Genomic DNA, 22,694 nt, shown 5'->3' with positions numbered 1-22,694 from the left:
AAGCTGGGTTGGCTGCCTTCCAACAGAAAGTCCCTCCTCTAATATCTGTATATTTAAAGAGATTCGGGTCAAGATTAATAAATCATTGATTTTTAGCAAGCTTTGTCCAAAGATTATTACGTGATGTCATACGATTTGTTTCTCCCGGTTTTCCATATATCTTAGACATCATTGATTTTCTTGAGTCATTTTTTTAAAAATTTGTGTGCATACGTGTGTGCATGATGGGGGACGCACATGCCATGGCACACATGTGGAAGTCGGAGGACGGCTCTATGGGGCTGGTTCTCTCCTTCCGCCTTTCCGCGGGTTCTGAGCATCGAACTCAGGGCACCTGGGTTGTGCAGCGAGCACCAGTTCAGCCACCTCATTGACCTTTGAATCACACTCTTTTGCCTCTTAAGGGAAAATAATATTCCATTTTATGAATGCAATATGTAACTAGCGAGGCCGCATCAAAGGGTTCTATAATACTCTTTAAACTTTGCTTACTGTGATTACGAGCAATACCACAATAATTATATTTATATTTAAGCAAAATGTTTGTAGTTTAGATAATATGTATCTTAAATTAAATGTCACCTACTATGTGTGGTAGTTGGGATAAGAATGGCTCTCATAGTCTCTTTTATCTGAATTCTTGGTTCCCAGTTAGTAGAACTTTTTGGAAAGGTTGAGTAGGTATGTCCTCGTTGGAGGTGTACCTCTGGACCCACGCCAGGCCAGTCTGTCTGTCTGTCTGTCTGTCTGTCTGTCTCTCCTCACTTGTTACCTATAGATCAGGATGTAAAGCTCTCAGCTACTGCTCTAATGCCATGCATGTCTGTTGCACACCAGGATGACCGTGAACTAACCCGCTAAAAGTATGAGCAGTCTCCAACTAAATGCTTTCCTTCGTAAGAAAAGAAAAAAAGAAGATTTCTGTTTATTGTTTGTAGTCTGTGTACCATGTACATGCAGTGCCTAAGGAGGCCAGAAGAGGGCACAGGATCCCCAGGAATTAAAGTTACAGACAGGACCGCCCATGTGGGTGCTGAGATGTGAACCCACAACAGCAACGAGCACTCTTAACCACTCACCCATCACCCCAGCCTGAAACCTGCTATTTTCTTTAACACACCACACCCACTTCCTAGGTCTACACCAGGGTTGGCACCTGTGACCTGATAGCTCTAGGGGGTTCATCCTGTATGCTGCTGATACTGGCTGCTGTCAAATGCTGAGGGGTGAAGAAGCTGCCCAAGCCTTGCCCTGCAGGAGCCCCTTCTTGCCTACCCTCAGTTTCCAGGCATGCAGAGCAGCTGACTGGGGACAGGAAGAGCTTTTCTGGGGTACCTACTACTCCCACCCCACTGAGAGCCAGAATAAACACAAAGAAGCACAGCCGTGGAGTCGCACTTGGCTTTGGCCCCTGACTCCTTCTGTCCTGGCTTCCCCTGAAGCTAGCCATGCCAAGCGAGGGGAAGAAGCTGCCTAGTGGTACCCTAGGTATCTTCAAGGGAACCAACTCTAGCTGGGCAGCTTCTTCCCCTCGCTTTTTTTTTTTCTGCCTGAGAGATGGATATGAAGCTTAGGGCCATAGCAGCTACCCAAGTTCATGAGGAACCCTTGAAATGCATGCAGTTTCTGAGATGTAGAGGAGTCCCCAACATTGCCTTCTGGATTTGCTCCACATAAGGACAACCCTACGTTATTTAAAAAGCCATAGTTGAAGTTTTGTTGCCAGAAGTCAAACACATTCCTAGGAGACACAAAAGTCATTTTTAGAAGGTGTTTATGGTGAGTTATGTTTTCAAAAAAAAAAATGACCACAACAGTATCTCCTACAGGATATTTACGAAATGTGTGCTTGATAATCCTCCTATTGAATGGTAGAGATTATATTCCTCGCCCTTGAACTTGGGTGGACCTCTCGAACTGTCTCCACTCGTGGAGAATGGTGGAAGTGGCGCTACGTGACTTCCAAGCCTGGGTCATAAAAATGGCACGCACTTCCTCCCAGCTTTCTCTTGGGACAATCGCTCTTGGCACCCAGCCACTGGCTGGGAGGAAGCCTAGACTAGCCTATTTGGAGACCACAGGGAGAGGCCATAGGTAAGTTTGCTGGCCACAGGCCCAGATGAGGCCCCAGAGAGTGTTCCATCTCCCACCAGATGTGTGAGAGAAGACACCTACAGGAGTTTGCAGTCCCTGGCCATCAAGGTACTACTGGTCTTTGAATCTTCTGGGTCAGGGCCCAGATGTTGCCAAGCAGAGATGAGTTGCCCACCAACCCTTGAGAAAATCTCTGGAAAGCAAAATGACACAAGGGTTTCACTGAGGGTGGGAGAGATGCCATGGGGCCTTCACGGAGGGTCTGTGAATGAGATGGCATCGGGACATCACTGAGGGTCCATGAGCACAGTGGCAGGCTACCCCACATCACTGAGTCCTGAACATACTTGTCCCCTGGTGACCCCTGGGCTGAGACCCAAATGATAAGAAGACACTGGCAACCAGAAAGTGGAAGCTGTGAGCCAATGGGAAAGCAGACAGCGCTGCACGAGACCCCACACACTTTAAGAGCATCGCATCCAGAGGGCAGAGAGGAAAGCTGTGGTGCAAAGGAACTGTAGAAGGTGTGCCAAGGGGTGAATGGGCCAGACACCAGTTCTTATGGGTCCCAGACTTCTCCCCGGGGACCTGACAGAAGCCACTCCCCATTCACTCCCCACTGGCAGTCTGGAGAACCTCTGTTCCGAGGAGGGACCCCTGGGAGGAGTTATGAGCTTCTAATAGGAGAAATTTGTTTTCTTGTTTTAAATGAGAAAACAAAACCAAAGGTGATAGGAGACCAGTGTTGTTTGAAACATCAACTCACCACATACAAGGAAAAGCACAAACCCTCAGGGGTATTGTGGGGGCTTTTCAGCCTGCTCATCTTGGTTCTGGGTCCTTTCTCTGACCTTTGGTTTGGACTCTGTGAAGTAGCCACATTTAACCACACAGCTGATACACCGTTCAACAACACATCTTCAAGCTCCATGCACCTGCTCATGCCAGCCACCCCTTCTGCACCTGGAGATTCTCTCCTCCCAAGTCCACCTCCATGACACCTCTCCTGGGTTCCTATCATGCCCCTGTGATTCTGCACAAAAATACAGCTGTGCAAATTCTATTTAAGCTGAGTGATATAAGTATGCATTCTCACCATCCCCATCCTCTATTTTCACAAAAATGAGACTTGTCAGTCTGGGGAAATGGCTCATGGGTAATGGGCTCCCAGCATAGCCTGGATCCCACGTTAAAGTCAAACAGCTGACAGGATCACCTGCAATCCCAGCACTTGAGAAGCAGAAGACAAGGGATCCCAGGGAAAATCAGCTAGCAAGTCTATCCAGAATTGGTGAGCATTGGGTTCAGTGAGAAAACCTCTCTCAAGCAATAAAAGATGGAAAATGACTCAACTTTAGACCTATACACATGTATTTACATACACATACATGCATACATGTGCGCCTGAACACATACAAGCATCCATACACGCATGTAGGTCTCTCTCTCTCACACACACAAAAACTACTTAAGAGCAAATTTTGGGCCTTTTTCATCTTTGGGGCTCCAAGGCCAATTTCAGTAACAATGACAACCAAGTAGCCTATGATATTTCAGGGTTAATTGGGGGTTGGGGAGAGAACGAGAATGGGGGAATTAGGAAGAATAAATGAATTATTGAAAGATGTATTCATCAATGGAGGGGAAGGGAAAAGGGTGGTTGAATGCATAGATAAATAGATAAAGCAAGAGGTGAGTGTGTGGAAAGGTGGGTGGATAGGGAAAGGAGGGAAGGGTGTGTGCGGATTTACAGGATGGACTGGCGAGTAGATGGCAACGAGGTAAAGGTCTGGAATAGCAAGCCAGCGGTTAGATGGTTGATCGATAACGGTGGCGGATGGCTATGTGGATACGGTATTTGGTGCTGTGGAGATGAGAGGGAGGTGAGTGACCAAAGCCATCTAACTGGATAGGAGGGGACATGCAGGAGGGTAGAAGCTTTGATGGTGGGCTTCTGGAAGGATAGAAGGGGGCACCTTTGTCAGGGCTCAGCAAATCAATGTTCTAGGCTTTGTGGACCACACTGGTCTTTAAAGGCTCTCTCACGTTCTTCTCTGTCTTCCTTCACCAACATTCAAAAACACAAAAACAATTCCCAGCCAACAGACTTCCAGAACCAGGCCCCCAAGGGGCAGGAATCAACCCGAATAGCTTGATTGACCCATTAGCTCTACTGACCATTTGGCAAGCATGAGGTTGAATCTCGAGTCTGAAAAACAGAAGCCCACTCCCCTCCCCACAGCACGGTGGCCTTGGGGGAGTAGAGAGATCTGAGGGAGAACCTGCCAATCCTAATGAGTGCGATGAACCTCTGGGTTGGCTTGGGTGCTACATCCTGAAGTCTGTGGTCTACTTCAAGACCAGCATCTCCGGCTTGGAGCCATGCGGTGGGGTCTCTGCCACTTCTGTCTACGCAGCTCTGATGTGATAACTGCTCAGCAGCGCAGTTCCAGAAAGCAGCTTCTGAGCTGATTTCCTGGCTCTGCCCTGCCCAGGATGGCACTGTGGCTTGCCAGCAGCTTTAGCCTCTCTCCACCTGGCAGGAAGTGATGCAAACTCACACTGGTGCCTCATAAAACAAGAGCGACAAGCCCATGTGAGGCCATCAGGCAGGAGCTGGCGAGGAAGCAGAATTCAGGGGTCCCAGTCTTCTCTGCCATGCTGGGTCACCCTTTCAGAAACAAAGGTGGGAACAGTCCTGGGAACTTCACGCACACAGAACTGGAACCCCAAACAGCTGCCCATGCTGAACCAGAGGACTCTTCTGCCCTCCACCCAGAGAGCCAGCTGCTTCCTGCTCACATGGGGACACCGCAGCAGCATGATCTCTAACTGGCTCACCCCGAGGCCTGGCTTCCTGTAGGACCCTGGGAGGTAGTCCTCTGGTCTTCTGCTCTGAGGAGTGGATCATGCATAAGGATAGTGGAAGACGATAGGAAATCCATGTCTGCCTTGGCTCCATCACTACGTGACCTTGACCCAGTCATTTCCTCCGAGCCTACACGTCACGACTTGCCAAATGCCCACCAGTGACCACTGATGGCTCTAACATTCTATGAGCTGAATAAAATAGCCAAGGAATTGATTATCATGGCTGAACTGCTGCGGGGCTGGAAATCCTTAGACACTTGGGAGAGCTGCCACAGGCCTAAACATCCAGCCCCCTCATCCTTGCTCCATACAATCCTCCCTGTGACTCAGCCTGAATCAATACCACCTCGTCAGGAAAGCCTGCCCAGATTCTCCAGATTCCCCATAATTGTGGCCATGCCCCTGCACCCTCAATGATTTCTTCCTGCATTTGTTGCTGGAGGTCTCCTAGGGAAGAGGACACCAGGGTGACTGAGAAAGCCCCTTGATTCCCTGAGCAACTGTCATGGTGCAGACACATCGTAGTTCATACAAGGACCCAAATATAAGGCACTGGCACAGAGTTTAGGCATGGCTCAGTGGTGGAACACTCACCTGGCATGCTGCAAACCCTAGGTTCTATCCCTGGCACCACATAAACAAACACAGACTGCTTTGGGGATCCTCACCGATATCCAGACTCCCTCCCAGTGCCCCCTGCCAGAGCTCCCACTCCACCCAGGCACGGAGTCATTCTGCCTAGTACATCCATCAGTAGACTAGGCTTATCTGAAGAGCCTGGCCCAGAGCCTCAGCCACCAAGCCTGTTAATGTAGCCACCCCTGTGTGCACCCTGATTTCTGCCTCTTGGAGTCCAGCTCTGTAAAAGGCAGTTAGTTAGAGATGATCAGAATGATGAACTCACCAGGCTTAAGTGCTGCAGCATCTGCACATATCTGTGGAAGAAGAGAAGGACGGTGTTGTGTTAACTCCATCCTGGACAAGCCGGGAGGGGCAGAGCTTTGTGGGCCAGCCCCGGGCAGCCACTGGAGCACTTACGCTTTCTCTGAAGACAGCAGCTCCTGAGCGATGACAAGGGCTCTGGACTGTCCCTCAACCTGTGGGGGGAAAAACAGTGAAAATCAGGGTAGGTAGTTGAGAGGACGGCTCTGAAAATGACTAGGCTGTAAGAGGTGGGTCTGTGTGTTTGTCACGAACAGTGTGACCTGCAGCAAGTGCAGTTCCTCTCTGAACCTTGGCTTCCTCCTCTATACACATGGGTATGAAGAGTATCTACCCCAGAAGGCTGCCAAACAGATGCCCCGTGTGGTGCCTGACACAGCGCTCAATAAATGTCCCTATTATGGTGACCTTGGCATGCAGCTCAGCGTCTCACTGGCCGGACGACCTGCTGTATGTATACTAAGGGGTCTCTGCTCACACGTTCCCATCTTCTTCCAGAGTCTTTGCCTACATCTTCTCTCCCCATTTTTGACTCTTTCAGGGTGAAGCATCTACAAGCACATGTCCTGTTTACTTTTCTCGTTGCTGTCAAAAAAGGCCTGACTAAAGCAACTTAAGAAGAAACAGTGTATTCTGGCTCATAGTTCAGGGAGTCAGCCCATCACAAGGTGGGGGAAACATGGCCGCTGACCACATTGTTACAGGGCCCAAGGAGCAGAGAAAGAGGAGTGCTGGACTTCAGCTCACTGTCTCCTTTTCATTCAGTCCAGGACTCCAGCCCAGAGGATAAGGGCTCTGGTAGCTAGGGTGGATCTTCCCAACTCAGTTAACCCAACCTAGAAACCCCCTCACAGACTAGCCCAGAAGTTTGTCTCTAGGTGACTCTAGGTCCTGCTAGGTCCACAGAATTAACCATCACAGCTCCTAGCCTAGAGAATGCCAGAAGTCATTCTCTGATCTTTGGCCACAGCCTTGGTTTTTGCCATAGGCGCTTTCCTGTGTGTCTTAGGAAAATCAACAGCGGGCATGGCTTCTGTCTGCAGGAAGACACCAACACCCCAATCCCAAGTGACACTCAAAATATCTTCAGCCACTGCCAGGCAGACGTCCCATGCTGATAAAATCAGATACAGTGTCTGGCATAGATTAACATAGACAACATAAACACAGCCTTTCCCCCACTGCCGGGCCCTGATGACTTCCTGGAAGTTTAAGTCACGGCGGCCATTCTGTCAGGGCAGAGGCTGGCCTAGGTCAGTCTCCTTTCTGTGGCACACTGTAGCCTCCAGCTGGAGTGTGAAGACAGGAGAGAGAGCCAAGAGACCCGGGGAAGCCTCTGCTCCTTGTTCACTGCTTCCCTCCTATGGGAACCAAACAGACTCATATCCCATCTGCATCCACAGGGCCAATGTCAGACTCACAAAGCAGAGGCTCTAACCGAATCCACAGGTGGGAAACCCTCACAAGGCAAGATGCATCTAGCCAGGGCAGGCCTCCACAGCCCGGGGGACACACAGCAAAGCATCCACAGGCAGTGGTATTTTGCAGGCAAGAGACTTAAAGGTGTCTGTCTCTTATAAAATGAGGACAGAGAGTCAAACTTGTTTCAGTCTCCCACATGTCAGTGATTCATCTGTCATACAATGTTGAGAGTCACTGCTCTGGTGTTAGAAGACCTGGGTTCAAATCCTGGGCCCTGCTTTTTCCTGTCTTTGTGCCTGTGGGCATTATTTCTCCTCTCTGAGTCTCAACTGTCAACAGGAACAATAATATCTACCATGGCATACGAACTCCCAGGTAGGGACACTCAGGCACTGCCAAGCACAGCCCTGACCTATGTGCACTCATTAGCTCCCTGAGTACAGCTACTTCAATCAACTCTTTTTGCAGATGTGGAAACTGAGGCACCGATGAATCCTACCCTTTGCATAGCTAAGATTCTATCCTAGGTCCAGCTCCAGTGTCCAAGCCCTGGCAAAGAGCCAGCATGGCTAAGCACACATGTTCTCCTGACATCCAGGTTGTATCTAATAAGCCTGCCTTAAGTCCAGTTAAGTCAGGACATATTTAAGTCAGACGTGGTAGCAGGTACCTATTGTCCTAGTGGGAGGAGGAGGATCACTTGAACCCAGGAGTTTAGGGCTGGCCTGGGAAACATAGTTAGACCCCGTCTCTAAACAAAACTAAACAAAATAAGTGCTTTTGTTATCCAATAAGCCCACTGTAATATCAAAATACTCCAGGCCAGTCCACTGTTCTGTAAGTGGGGGACCATCTGCACTCAGTGAACTCTGCATGTCTGTGCTCAGTCTATGTGCCGAGTGTTCCTGTTTGGCACCTGACTGGGTCTGGCATTGCAGGCTGGTGTCCTTAGACTTGGCTCCTAGCTGCCACAGAGCTGTGAACAGGCTAGTGCCTGGTTCTTTTCTGTGGGCAGCCGTGTGGCCATGGGCCAGTGTTAACATGCCTTGGTTGCCTCACATGGAAAACAAGGTGTCTACCCCCCACTGCAGGGACACGGTGATGGATGGGAGAAGTTGTCGTCATCACTATTGTTAGGATCTCTGCATCGGGGACAGACTTCTGGGAGGGTTCTGGCACGGACGGCTCTGCACGTCCCTCCTGCCAGACAGGCAGATTCGGGGTGGGACACACAGGCCACTCTGCTTCAGCACTCCAAGATGATGGATGCGCCTTCACTGGGGAGGCCTGCCAGGCTTGGTGCCCCAGGTTCTCCTCCGAAGCTGCTTCTGGGTGGGGACCAACTGGGCCATTTAACACACATGTTTATTTAACCAGGAAGTGAACTTAGAGTCTGAAGGCAGTGTCCAGGGACATGCTTCTGGGAACAGGGCTCCTCCCAGGAGCATCGGATTGGGGCATGAAGGCCTGCACACGGTATTGCCCAGAGCCAGATAGGGAGTGTTGACACCAGACAGCTGCCTGCCCCTTCCCAGAGCTGTCCCAGGGCCAATCAGTCCTGCCCCTTCTCCCCACTCTCCAGACAAATCAGTTACTATCAGGCTCAGCTCCTCAGGCCAGTCCTTCCGCTAGGGAGTCTCATTAAACAGCAGGTCCTGGGAAGAGTCCAGACTGCTGGCTCTGTCTCCGTGTCTTGGTTTCCCCAGCTGTCAGAGTAGGAAGCACTAAGAGCCCCTGGGTCCTCCTTTTCCTAACCAGCATCTGTGGGAGTCTGGAAGCTCCTCCCTGAAGCTAGTCAGGACTATGACAGCAGTGAGCAAGAGCAGGGGAGCCAGGTGAACCTAGCCACCTTTCCCTCAGTCAGATATAACTGGGCACTCCTTTCCACACTGGTTTCTGTTCGCTTGACTCAGAATAGACAGAGTGGCCTTTTATGTCAGTAGATCATGAACTTTGCTATTTATACGTGAATTACAAGATGCTTTTTTTTCTTTTGAAATGGTCTGATGTAGCTCAGGCTTGCCTCAAACTCATTATGTAGCTGAGGATGACATTGAACTTCTGATCTCCCTGCCTCCACCTCCCAGGGTTGGGATTACAGGTGTGCGACGGGACGTCTAGGTTAAATGGTACTAGGAATCAGATCTAGGCCCTCAAGCATGCTAGGCAAATGCCCATGCTTTAAAATGTCCTCAGGTTTGCATTCTGATGTAAACAAAGATGAGAAATGGCTTGTGACAAGATTCCTTGGGGCTTCTATTATGAAGAGGAAGGCTGTCCCACAGGAATGGCATAAGACACAAATAGACACGTTCTCCTAGAGAACACAGAGCTTCAGGTGGTGAGCCTGTTTGGAATTACGTTGTGACACAGGCGAGGGAGTCCCAGCTGGGACCTGTCTCTTAGGATGGTCCAGGTATGTCCAGAAACAACACAAGCTTCCCCTCAACCTTCCAAGGACCCCAAGATGTTAAGACCCAGGTGGGGTGGAGTAACAAAGAGGGGACCTGCCCTGAACTTCCTCATGACAACCTGTTCAGGCACACGACCACACCCAGCGCAGGAAGGGCACATGTCTGTGGAAATTTCACAGGTCTTCGGCAAGTAGTGGGCCTGCCGTTGAGCTTCGGAAATGTTCCCATGTCATGCCTGACAAGGGGCAGTGCTCAGGCAGCCAGATGATTCCAGGAGTTCTTGTACCCAAGTTCCCTAGCACTCCTGCTTTGGGACAGCGCGGTGCTCCCTGAGACTTGGATCCAGCAGACACACTAGTTGAATAACTTGCTGATTGTCCCCATGGTCACCTGTTGTTCCTCTGTCACATGGAGAGGGATGGGGATGTCAAAGAGGAACAAGTGCCTGCGGGACGATGAAGGAGAAGGGACAGCAGAGACACACAGCTTCCTGTAACCCAGTGGAGAGGGAGAAAGCGGCCTGAAAATTCTGGGAGGGAGCTCCGGGTCTGGCTGTGGTTTGTGACAGACCTGCAGTGGCAAAATGCTGTCTTGGAACTCTGTCCTATGGTAGTTAAGACCTCTCTTCACTCCTGATGTCACCTCTGAGCTGTTAAGGCCCCTGAAGTGAGTGCTGCTTCGGCTTCAGTTCCTTCTTGGGAGACACAAGACTCTCCCATGTCAGTGACACCTACACCCACAAAGCAGCGGCTGCCCACCTCTCTCCACCCAGCCTTTGGAAAAGCACCTTCTACTTGCCCCTTGTGCAAGTTAGACAAAATGCCATGAATAATGGAATCCTGCAGAATGGCCCTTCTGTGCCTGACTTCTTCACTTAGCCTAGCGGCCTCTGACATCATCCATTCCTAGAAATGGCAGGATCTCCTTAAAGGCTGAATACTACTTCACTGTTAACCTATGTGTGCATGTGTATGTGCTGTGCGCAAGCGTGCACACGTGTGTGTGCGTGAGCGTGTGTGTGTGTGTGTGTGTGTGTGTGTGTGTGTGTGTAGGTCAGGAAACAGCTTGTGGGAGACAATTTTCTCTTACCACCATCTGGGTCCCAGGAATCAAACTCAGGCTGTCAGACTTAGCAGCAAGTGCCCTTACTTGCTGAGCAATCATGCTGGCTCCATATTCCTTTGTGTACATGTGTGTTGGTGTAGGAGGTTTTTCTGTTCATGTGTTGCTTTAATTGGTTATGAAAAAAGAAACTGCTTTGGGCCTGATAGGGCAGAACTTAGGTAGGCGGAGAAGACAGAACTGAATGCTGGGAAGAAGGGCAGAGTGACAGATGCCATGGATCTTCTGCCTGAGTTTGACGCTGGTTAGAATCTTGCCGGTAAGCCACACACGTGGCAATACACAGATTAATATAAATGGGTTAAATTAAGATGTAAGAATTAGCCAATAAGAAACTAGAGCTAATGGGCCAAGCAGTGTTTTAATAAATACAGTTTCTGTGTGGTTATTTCAGTGTAAGCTATCCGGGCGGCTGGGACAAAAAAGGGATTCTCTCCTTGCAACAGTGTGTGTGGACCATATTTTCTGTACTCCTCTATCACAGACAGACACTCAGAGAGTAGGCTTCATGTTAAATGTTCTTAGCATGATTATGAAACAAGAGCTTCTAAATGCCCCTTCCAGTGTGCCACCTTCTCGAATCCTGAGTGGCAGTATCTGTGACTAACTTGCAAGTTCCCATTCTGGCAGCAGGAGGAGCCAGCTCACATCTGTCTTGTCCCTACATCTCACTTTGGCTCTAGAAGGTTAATCATGACCTTAATCAAAGGTTAATCAAAAGCCAGGATGGTGTCTGGATGGCAAGACTTTCTCATGTCATCTCCTGCCTCTTGTGGACATGTGTTCACCTTCCCATGAATGCTGGCTCGTTGTTCTATGTCAACTTGACGCAAGCTAGAGTCATTTGGGAAGAGGGAGCTTCAATTGAGAAAAAAATTCCTACCAGATTGACCTGTGGGTAAGCCTCAGTACATCTGTTTGTTTGTTTAATAAGTAGTGTGGGAGGGCTCAGCCCACTGTGGGTGTTGCCATCCCTGGGTTGCTGGTCCCAGGTTGCATAAAAACAGCAGGCTGGGCAAGCCATGGGGAACAAGCCAGTAAGCATCCTCCTCCATGTCCTCTGCATTAGCCCCGCCTCCAGGTTCCCACCTTGAGTTGTTCCTGCCTTGACTTCCTTGGATGGTGAACAGCAAACTATAAGCTGAACTAAATGCTTTCCTCTCCAAGTCGCTTTTGGTCGGTGTTGTTACATAGCAATAGAAACTGTAACTAAGAACTCCTGTAACCATGACCCATTCTCTTATGAGGACAGCTTCCCCACCCTCGCTCCTATAACACCTGCATATCCCAACCCAAGCCTCAAACACCTCCCCAGTGAAGCTCGGCTCACACACAGCACCGGAGCTGCCCCAGCTGTCCTGCCCCACAGAACCATTGCTGGACTGAGAGACACATCACAAACAAGTTGGTTGGATGGGCATGCCAAGCTTAGTTTAAAGGTTGTCAAGGGAGGAAATGGTGTTCTCCAGCTCCCCCAAGGCTGGGTGTCCCATTAGCATCTTCACCGGCATCCCAGGGCAGAGGGTGCTGCTGAGGCTGACCATCAGAGAGTGCACTGGGACAGCGGGCATCATGGCATTGGGCCATCTGACTGAGGCCTGGGGTGGGATGCGGGACATGGGTCGTCTAAGAGGCACTCAGGCGCTGTGGGTGTTTTATATGCACACCGTGTATTAAGCAGATCACTGCACAACACCAGCAAAGAGGGAGCAAGGGGGACTGTGACCTGAGGCGCAACCAAACACCTGGGACTACTAGGCAGGGGACCCTCAGCAACCTCGTGCCCAGCTCCTTACTCTGTCTACCTCTAAGCTCAACACTGGTGTATGACATCCGGTCACTTCTCGACCCCGTGAATCCTCCTGGATCCTCAGAGCTAAGCTCTGAGTTCTCCCTTGCCCACACTGCCTCAGAGTGTCTGTGTCCCTGTTGTGGTAGCATGTGGTAACCTCCTCCTTGAGGTCCTGGGAGCCAAGAGGTCCCAGCCTCAGCAACTGTATAAAGCAAGCTGTTCGGCATATTCTCTCTGTTGTCGTGAGCAGAGATGTGTCTTCACCAAGCGCAGGGATGGAGGGTAATACATTCAGTCACTCCTCTGTTTATCTATAGATAGCAACTGCTTTCTTACGCACTGGGCCACGTGGAACCTGCCCTCCTGGGGCTACTCTACCAGGGAAAGGCCAAGCTCACACAAGTGAACGCAGATACAAGGACACAATTCCGGGATCAGGAAATGGGCAGGAATGCCTCTGCGAGAACAGCAGGAGGTGACGTTGTGAAGAGAGGGCAGAAAGTGGAGGAAATGGCAAGTGTTGGTTCTGGGGTGGCTGCGGGGCAGGCGGCACTCGGTTCTGTACTCTCACCACACCTGGTCAAAGGCCAGGCGCTGCTTCACTTTATTTGGTATGTGGCTAGGATAAAGTGATAACAACGTGATACACCAGGAATCAACCGTTACCACAGAAACGAGAGAAAGAGGGTTGGCATGGTGTGAACTCAGTTTGTGATGGGTTGTGTCTCCGAATCTGCTCATCTAGAAGGCTGCAGCTATGATGCTAAGGATGCAGGATGATAGGAGGCACTGGAATGGGACAAGGATTTGGGAAATGACCCATATAGAGAGGGACAAAGGGAGACAGCTGGAGAAATGAAAGGGGACTCTATAGTGACAGTGCCTGTGAAGGCCATGGAAGAGGACCTCCGAGGCTGGGGTCACCAGGCTGGGGCTGGCACTAGGCATGGGGGCTTCTGTGGACAAGGAGACAAGGCCTGGATCAGTGAGGGTGGGGGTGTGAAGTGTGCATGTGGAGGCCAAGGAGATGGCACACGTGAGGACTTTGGGAAAACCCTGAAGATCTCCTCCCTCCCCAGCTCCATGTGTCTCTGGCCACACCTCTCTACAGCCCTTACTGCATGGAGCTCAGTAACACCAGGTCAGTGAGAGACAGCCTCAGTATTCACGGCTGGGTCACAGCTGGGTCAGAAGATAGTCTAGCTAGACAGTAGACATCCGAGGGGCTACCACAAGGTTTGGGCCCTGTGATAAAAGCCAGGCTAGTAGTCGCTAGAGGTCACACCATCCTCTCCTCACATTCACGGATCCTGGAGGGTAAATTCACACGGACAGAAGGCAGTTGAGTGGGAGCCAGAGACTGCAGAGGGGGACATCTAATGGGAAGGAGCACCTGTTTGGGAAGTGCAGACGTTCTGCAAATGCATGGGGGAGGAGGCTACACAAACTGGGTGCGCTTAACGGACTGCAGCCTGGGGAACACAGCTCAGGGGTTGAGACTCGAGCAGCCTGTGCAAGACCCTGGTTCTGTCTCTAGCGCCACACACATATTAATGGGATTGGTGTCATGCATTTTATCATAACATTTTCCCAAAACTGAAAGAAAGAAAACAATATCAGGCTTCTCCCTCCTCTCTAAGATCCCCAAATCTTTACCCAGGAGCTCCTGTTCCGGTACCACCAGTTGCCTGGCTCACGTCTTACAGAACTAAGTAGCACACAGCACAGCCTGGAGAACTTCTCCAGGCTACCAGCAGTCGGCCCTTCCAGCAAGGTGCTGGCATGCAGCAAGTGCAGTGTTCATGAAGCATGCTGTGGTGGAGCCGGCATGCAGCAAGTGCAGTGTTCATGAAGCATGCTGTGGTGGAGGAAGAGATGAGCGAGGACACTGAGGGGGGCAGATGGGCCAATATGCAGGTGCACGCCTGAACTCCGGGTCTGTGTGAGGATTTACGGGAACCACCAGGGCTCAACTGGGCATGAACCTGGGGAAGGGGTGAAGGAGAAATTACAAGTGGGGGGGGGGCTGGGGCCAAGGTCAGCTGTGGTGTGGGCAGGAGGGAGCCTGTGGACCCAGCCTAAGGAGACCTTTCTGCCAGCAGGGTAGGGCTGGGAAGGGCCCAAGCCTCAGGGAAGTGTGGCTAGATGTAAGGCTGTGGGGAGGAGGTGTGGGGAGGAGGAAGGGGAGGTGCCGGGTCCTGGCTGGGCACTGGTCTCCTGGGAGCTGGTATTTTGCCTGAAAAGTCCCCATTAGCCTGTAAAACGTACTCATTGTTGCGCCAGCCTGTGGCCTCTGAATGTCTTTTACAGCAGAGCTATTTTTAAGTCCTTCTTGCTTTTCCTTTTTTCCTTTCTCCTCCTTTCCTTCAACCTACACCCTTTGTGTGTCTGAGTAAGAGAGGGCGAGGCCAGACACGGGGGTGGACCAGTTGGACTCGACTTCCTGTCCTGCTCCTGCCTCCAAACATCTGGGAAGCAAGGAGCTCACTACTGTACCCCAAAACCCTTCCCACGTCCTCCCCAGAAGCTCCTACTAACTGCCTACTTCTCTCCAGAGGGATTCGGGGCTGGGAGGCCTGCTTCTGTTTTGCCTCCTGCATAAGGCTACACACTCATAGAGACGGTGTGTGTGTGTGTGTGTGTGTCTGTCTGTCTGTCTGTGGAGCCAGAGCTAAGTGAACACAGAGGACAGGGAATGAGGGAGCCCTCCCTGGAGTCCCCATGCCACCAGCACTGTGACGGAGTGGGAAGATGCCCCACTTGGAGACTTCACTGCCTGTCACAGGCCACAAGGCTTTGGGCCTTTGGGAACCTAGAGCACGGCCAGAGTGAGCTGCCCAGCCTCTGGGGGAAGGAAAGGTTTTTGTTTGTGGTGCTGGGATGGGCCCTAGGACCTCAGGCCCAGGAGACAAGCACCCCTCCCCCACCCAGGAAAATTCTGCACTTGGATATGAGGAGGTAAGAGAGCAAGTCACCACGATGCTATCAGGTGAAGAGCAAACAAATCGGACACCGTAAACGTCCTCTGCAGTGGGGTGGCAAGAGAGGGGCCAGCACATCTGAATAGTGGAATACTCTGCAGTATGGAAAATCCGTGATTCTATGTACTAACGTGGGAAGACCTCTGAGGTACGATGGGAAAAAAAAACGAATGAGCCATTTCAAGGTCCTGACAATCTCATCCAATTTCTGTAAAAGTAACTCTGCAACCAGTCCACGCCATTCCCATTCACGGTGATCTACATGGGAGAGGTGAGGACCAGGTCTAGAAGGATAAGTCCTATGGGAGTGGTGAGGGTTTGGGTTCAGGACCTCAGGGCACTGACTCCGTCCGCAGTGATGCTAGCAATGTGCTGTGCAAGGGAAATAAAATTGGCTTGTTTAATTGTTTGTTTGCCCTTCCTGGGTACACATGTGCTCACATGGGTGCATGCATGTTGTACGTGAGTGGAGGTCAGAGGTCAACTCTGTGTATATTCCTTGGTCACTCTCCACCTTGCGTTTTGGGACAGAATCTCTCACTGAATCCGGAGGTCACTATTAGGCCAGGCTGTCAGGCTAGGGGGCTTTAAGGATTTGCCTGTCTCTGCCTCCCTGGTGCTAGTACTAGGGTTACAGACACATGCCACTGCATTTACATGGGAACTAAGAATCAAACAGGCTGATGAGGAAATTTCTCCAATTCAGGAAAACCTGGCTGTAAAGGTGATTTCTATTCTGGTATAACTTGTAAGCCTCACACAGGACAGCAGCCGAAGGCTGGGGATGCTCGGCAGAGGAGGGGGTTCTGCAGAGGGAAGAGGTCTCCTGGAAGGGCCCAGCCCTGCGGCTCTCAGAATAACAGGATGCTCCTGGCTGACTCGGCTTGGCCTCGGCTGCCCATTGGCTCTATCTGGTATAACCCCAGCCAGATCAGCCAGGGGTCACTTGACCTTGGCAACTGTCACTGTCTTAACTGTCCTGATCCAGTGTCACACTCCTGAGCTCTGACCTCCGTGTGTTCTAACCAGCCCCACCTTGCAGTCATGCAGCAGCTGCCACAGTGGCTAGTCCAAGTTCACGGACAGGAAACCAAGCGACACAGTAGTTAAGAAGTTGTCTGTCGTTTAGGGGGCAAGTGGCAGAGCTGGGTTTGAACCAACTCTTGGTCTCATGTTACCCTGCTTCCTGCCTCCGAGTGCCCATGAATATCCAGGGCCTTGGGACTTCACTGCTTCACAGTGGTCCCAAGCAGGCAAGTCCCTCTGTCTCCTGTCCTCCATGCTGTCTCCTTCCTCCAGTACCTCTCTTCCCTCTTCTTCCCTTTTTTGTCTGTCCCTCTTTCCTGTTCCTTGGATTCAGATGACAACTGCACCCCTGTCCCCACCCTGGCCTGTGGCCATACTCTGTTTGTTGGACCCTCCTATAGACCCGGCAACACTCCCATTTTAGAGATGGGGAAGCTATGGGCCAAGGTGACACAGCTGGAGGAGGGGTAGCAGGTAGTCTGAGTGGCAGGCACCAGTTCCAAATTCCCTGCCATTGGTGTCCTGCTTCCAGACCCCACAATAACAGAGATGCCTAGGAAAGCCAAAAGACTCTCTGACAGGTACTAGCAATGGCGGGATCTCTTTTCTTCAGCAATGACTTGGGAATTCTTTTACGGGGAAGAAGGTGTGGAGGGAGAAAGACAGATACTAACCAGTCAGACCTCTGTTTTGGTCCCCAAGCCCGTCAACTACCAGCAGTGTGACCCTGGGCCAGTGGCTTGATCACTCTGAGCCTGTGTCTTCAACTGTAAAGCAGGGAGGGAGTTGGCCGTGTCAGTTATGAGTCTCCAGGGCTACCCTGCAGCTCAGCAGCAGAAGGGACAGACAGAGGCAGGGCAGGGGCAATGGCAGCGGGAGAACTAGGAAGGACAGGAGGGGCTGGGAGTGTCTATTGAGGGCCAGGGTGATGGAGGAGAAAGCAGAAAGGCCTGAGTAAAAGCAGCAGGGCAGGGGTAGGTAGGGCAGGGGCAGGCAGGGCAGGGGTGGGCAGAGCAATGGCAAGCAGGGTAGGAGGAGGCATGGCAGGGGAAGGCAGGGTAGGGGTGGGCAGAGCAGGAGCAGGCAGGGCAAGGGCAGACAGGGCAGGGGCAAGTAGGGGCAGGCAGGGCAAGGGCAAGCAGGGCAGGGGTGGTCAGGGCAAGGGCAGGAAGGGTAGGAGGAGGCATGGCAGGGGCAGGCAGGGTATGGGTGAGCAATGACAGAGGAGGCAGGGACAGGCAGAGCAGTGAGACAGCATGGACAGACTCCTTCTTGGGGTACCTACACAGTTGGTAACTTCGGGGAAACAGTGTTCAGAGACACAAGTGTATTTTTTTTTTTTAAAAAAAAAGCCAAAGTCTGGCTACAAAATGACAGTTTGCTTCCCAGAAGCTTGGTGAGAGCCAGGCCCCAGCCCAGCTTCCATAGTGACCACTTCTCTGGCCACTGTGAGACCCAGAACTGCCATGGGAGGGATGGTGAGAAGATGGGGTGGGGGTGGGGGACAGATGTGGGAAAGGCTTCTGGGGTAGGTGATTAGACAATCACCGCGGCTCCTGCAGATGTCCAAGGTGGAAACCATCTGGCTCCCAGGGGTCCTGGGAAGACTGAAGTGTGGAAGGCAGTGAGGGGGAGGTGCAGCCAATGTGAGCACCTGTGGAAAGTGGCCTGCTTCCATCTACATGATGTGTCAAGCCATGAGCAGCTCTGGTCTCCCCCAGGACAGGGTCACTCTATGCCCCTTCCGAACAGTCTCTCCAATACCTACCCCTGCGGCAGGCTTGCTGCTTAGGGAAGCAAAACCAGTGAGCGCTGCAGAATGTTTTCAGTCAAAGGCATTCTCCCCATTCTCCTGATTCCCACCTCACAGATAAGGAAACCGAGGCCCGAACACACTAGAATCTGAGTCTGTCTTGTCAGAGCTCCACTCTGCATCACACACAAAGACTTTTGGAAGCCCCACACTTCTTCAGACACAGGAAGTGTCTCCAACCACTGCCCAGCGACTGAGGAATGGCTACAGCGAGGGGTGGGGGTGTGGTCTTTCCCATTCTCTCCACTTCTAGATCTCTGACCCCCTCCAAACCTTTCCCAAGCCCCTCACCTGAGGGTGCCCTACCTTGTGTGTGAGGCTGGGGTCTCTTGAAGCACTGTCCTCCTCCTCTGAGCTCCCCTGTTCTTCGTCTGATGTGAGGTCCTCTCTGGGAGCCGCTGTGATGGGACAGACCTTGTAGGGCTCAGTGTAGGCGCTAGGCAGAGCAAGAGAGAGGGTTAGAGTTGCTTGTCTGGCCCATTTCACAAGCTCCCGACCAGCGCACACTCCCTTCCCCACCCTGGCCACAGGGACTGCCTTTCAGTCCATGAGACAAGCTAGGGTCTCTCTGGCCCCTGCGCCTTTACACATGCAGGCAAAGACAACCCCAGGTCCTTGTCAGGTCCAGGCAGGCTAAGACACAAGGGAAGACCCAAAGCAAATTAGCCTAAGTCAAACCGCGTCTTCCTCCCAACACGTCAGACATTTCTGTTCTTCATTTCAAAATATTAGATGTGGGCCTCTTCTTTTAAACTATGAGAGCAGACAGTGTCTCTTTCCACAAGCCCTGAGCTTCTTTCTATGGCACAGGAAAAAAACCCCAGACCAGGTGTATTGCAGGCTGGAGCCTCTCCGCACCTCCGTCTTGGCCACTGCGGCACTGTGGGTGGCAGTGGCATGCACAGCAAGGTGGCTGAGCCCAGGTCTTGCCTTCTAGAGCCACTGGGGAAATGTGTAACCATTTGTATCTGTCCCACAGGTAGGTGGCAGGGAGTCTGAGGCACTTCCTTTTAGAGAAGTGACTACGGTTGTCCAGCCGGAGCCTGCTATGCCTGTTCAGGACCGCTGGTCATCAAGAGTGAGGGCGGGAGTGGTTAGCTGAACTTCTGGACCTTCATCAAGGAGAAAAGGGCAAGGCAGGCTTTTCGTAGAACACACTGGGGAAGGGGGAAGGCTTCCAGCCAACTTCACAGGCATCAAGCCCCTCCCACATTCACCTCCTCATAGGTTCCCTGAGACCACTGCTGTCTCCATCACATCACCTATGGGCCAGACGCCTCCTGCCTCAAGGTCTGTGACATCTGATTCCATCCTCCCTGTCCACCTATCTGTTTTTCATCCACCACTGAGAGGGACCTTGAGATCCTCTCTGGTCACGTGGCCCTTTTGTGAAAACTCTTTGTAAGCATCCTGACATTGTCTAGATTGGCTTCCACAGCTCAGCTTGGCCAAGCGGACACATTTCATGTCTAGTGAAAGAATCTGTTTCAGAAAGGAACTAAAGTAGAGAGCAACAGAAGAAGACCCAGGGGCCAAGGTGGTGACGTGTACCTTAATCCCAGCCCTCAGGAGGCAGAGGCAGGGGGACCTTTGAGTTGAAGACCATCCTGGTCCATGTAGCAAGTTCCAGGCCAGCTAGGGCTACACAGTGAGACCCTGTGTGGAAAAATTGACAAGAAGACACCTTGTTGAGTTCTGACCGCCACACACATGCACATATACACACACGAGCACACACCCACAGGAACACAGCAACACACGAATGCACACCTGCCAGCTTGTCTGGAATCCTGGCTCCATCATTTCCAGCAAGTTCCTCCCTTCTGTGTCTTGTCTCTCTTTCTATTTTGGGAAGTGATGCAGGGGTTCAGGGTGTTCTGAGGACCGAGGAAGAGACTGCACTAAGGTCCTCAGCAGAGTGGTGAGGATGCTCACTAGATGTTGGGATGCTCTTCCCACAGCCTGGCAGCTGCGGATGAATGCCTTGATCAGCCGCAGGCCCATCCCATTGGCTGGCACCTCATCTGCTCTCCAGTGCCCCACTCTCGGTGGCCCCATCTCTATAGTAACTTAGTGCTGAGTAGAACAGTATGAGGGTCAGGTGGTCAGGTTCAGTGACTGAGAGACCTGAAACCCACACGTCAAGAAGAAGGGGGGCCTCCCTGAGACCTTGGGTGAGTCACTCAAGGCGAGATCAGCCTCATTGTCTCCTGGGTTGGGTTTGGAAGGGCCTACGAGATGTGTAACACACACTGTTGGTTGTGTCTGAAGCCTTCCAGAGACGATCGGCAAAGGACTAGAGCTGCCGTGGATGTGGACAGCACCATCACAGAGCCTGGAAGCCTGGGGGACAAAGGGGGAGGTCACTGCCAGTCTAGGGGGACAGAGGGAGAGGTCACTGCCAGTCTAGGGGAACAGAGGGGGAGGTTGCTGTCAGCCTGGGGGGAGAGTTGGGGAGGTCACTGCCAGTCTAGGGGGACAGAGGGAGAGGTCACTGCCAGTCTAGGGGGACAGAGGGAGAGGTCACTGCCAATCTAGGGGGACAGAGGGAGAGGTCACTGCCAGTCTAGGGGGACAGAGGGAGAGGTCGCTGCCAGCCTGGCAGGACAGTGGGGGAAGTTGCTGTCAGCCTTGGGACAGAGGGGAAGTTGCTGCCTGCCTTGGGAATTCTTCTCTGCTTCTGGGCCATCATGAGTCGCTCCATGACACCCTCCCCTCCATGACAGACAGAAACCATCTGAAACCATGAGCCACGGTCACCCTTTCCTCCCTTGAGGTATGTGTCTGGAGTTTCGTTACAGAGAGGGAAAGTTGACCAATTCACACTACTTGTTTGTGGCGTCAAGCTGGGGTCCATAGGCATCGTTGGGTCACATAGAGCACCAGGGAGAAAAGATGGATGGTTTCTAGCGCAAGGGGAGTCCGTCTCAGCCTGTGGAGAGCCAGTTTTTAACTTCCAAGTTGTATCCTCCCCCTATGTCGTTTTAGGCTTAAAGCGAGCATGACAAGCTGCCCAGGGCTGTTACCTTAATTGACCCGCCAAATGAGCCCGGGGCCATTCCAGCAGCCTGGAGTCGTAAAAAGACATACATGTCTCCTCTGTGACTGGGCCCCACACTGTCCAACTCTGACCATTAACTTCCATCTCCAACAACACAGTCCAAAGGGCCTCATAACTTATCCAAAAGCATTCCCTCTTGGGAGCCGTTAGCGTGAGCTCGAGCCCACAGTCCACCCCAGCTGGAGCTGTGACTGAGGCCAGCCTGTCAGGGAAAGGAGGGGGCTGAGGCAGAGCACCCTGCAGGCTGGAAAGATTGAGATGGAGACAGCTAGCAAACGTGATGATGGCAATTAGCAGAACAATCTGAAGAGCCAAGGAGAGCGCAGACCAGAGGGAGGGGTACAAAACTTGGATTTCCAAACATTTGGCTTCCACTTCTGACCACTGGCCACTCCATCCATCTGCCCGTGACCCGCCCCCACCAGAGGACAGCATTTCTCAGCGTGCAGACAACCCCTCTAAGGCCTGCCCAGGTGGCATCTTCTATTGAGAACTAATGTCTCTTGTGTTCCATCCCCTGAAACAAGCCACTGAGAGCTGTCACCTCCTGCTGTTCTGAATGAGACACAGTGGGAGGAGATCTGATGAGGTGGAAAGAGCCTTGAAGACCGGCTCACCATCAAGCCAGGGCACACTCAACTTGGTGGCTGCCATGTTGGGCCTCAGTTTCCAAATCTGTATAATGGAGGCGGAGGGTGGACAGCACATGCAGGGCTGATCATGCCTGCGCTAGCCCGCCTGCTGCAGTCTCTCATCTGCAGAGAACTCGCTCTGTTCCTCCTGGGGAGAACGCCCCCTGCTTCCGGGGTCAGCCAAGGGGTAGATAGCCTTGTAACATTTCCCAGAAAGGGCTCCAAGGAGCGGCTTTTTAGAGAACTCGGTTTCCATTTCTCACTAAGTAAAAACAAGCCATCTTGCTCCCTGACCTGTGACGTCTCCTCCAAAACAGCGCTGGGGGCTGGAGGGATTGTTTTCCACGTAGGAAAGCTCTTCTGGGCAGTGACTCACAGACCGTGAATTTTTACCCTTGCACCAAGCACGACTCGATGCTTTTTAGTGTGCTCAGAGGGCCACTCACCTGCCACCAGGGCTAATGAGATGAAATTTTCATCACCCCCATGTCCTTCAACAGTGTACATGAGGTCCCTGGGTCCTG

The 22,694-nt window shown here is 51.9% G+C and overlaps 1 protein-coding gene across 1 annotated transcript in view; it reads right to left on the bottom strand.

Moving 5' to 3' along the window:
- Positions 1–22,694, bottom strand: part of Fgd5 (FYVE, RhoGEF and PH domain containing 5) — a 102,163-nt gene that overhangs the window by 38,606 nt on the left and 40,863 nt on the right. The window contains exons 3-5 of the mRNA XM_041644964.1: positions 18,784–18,913; positions 6,004–6,062; positions 5,870–5,900 (exon numbers count right to left, since the gene is read on the bottom strand). Of these exons, the coding sequence (XP_041500898.1) occupies positions 5,870–5,900; positions 6,004–6,062; positions 18,784–18,913 (220 nt within the window). The remainder of the gene's footprint in view (positions 1–5,869; positions 5,901–6,003; positions 6,063–18,783; positions 18,914–22,694) is intronic.

The sequence above is a fragment of the Microtus oregoni genome, unplaced genomic scaffold, assembly GCF_018167655.1.
Source record: "Microtus oregoni isolate MIOR12 unplaced genomic scaffold, Mior012 000002F_ref0000024, whole genome shotgun sequence".
NCBI lineage: Eukaryota > Metazoa > Chordata > Mammalia > Rodentia > Cricetidae > Microtus > Microtus oregoni.
This window is presented reverse-complemented; position numbering and strand designations above follow the sequence as displayed.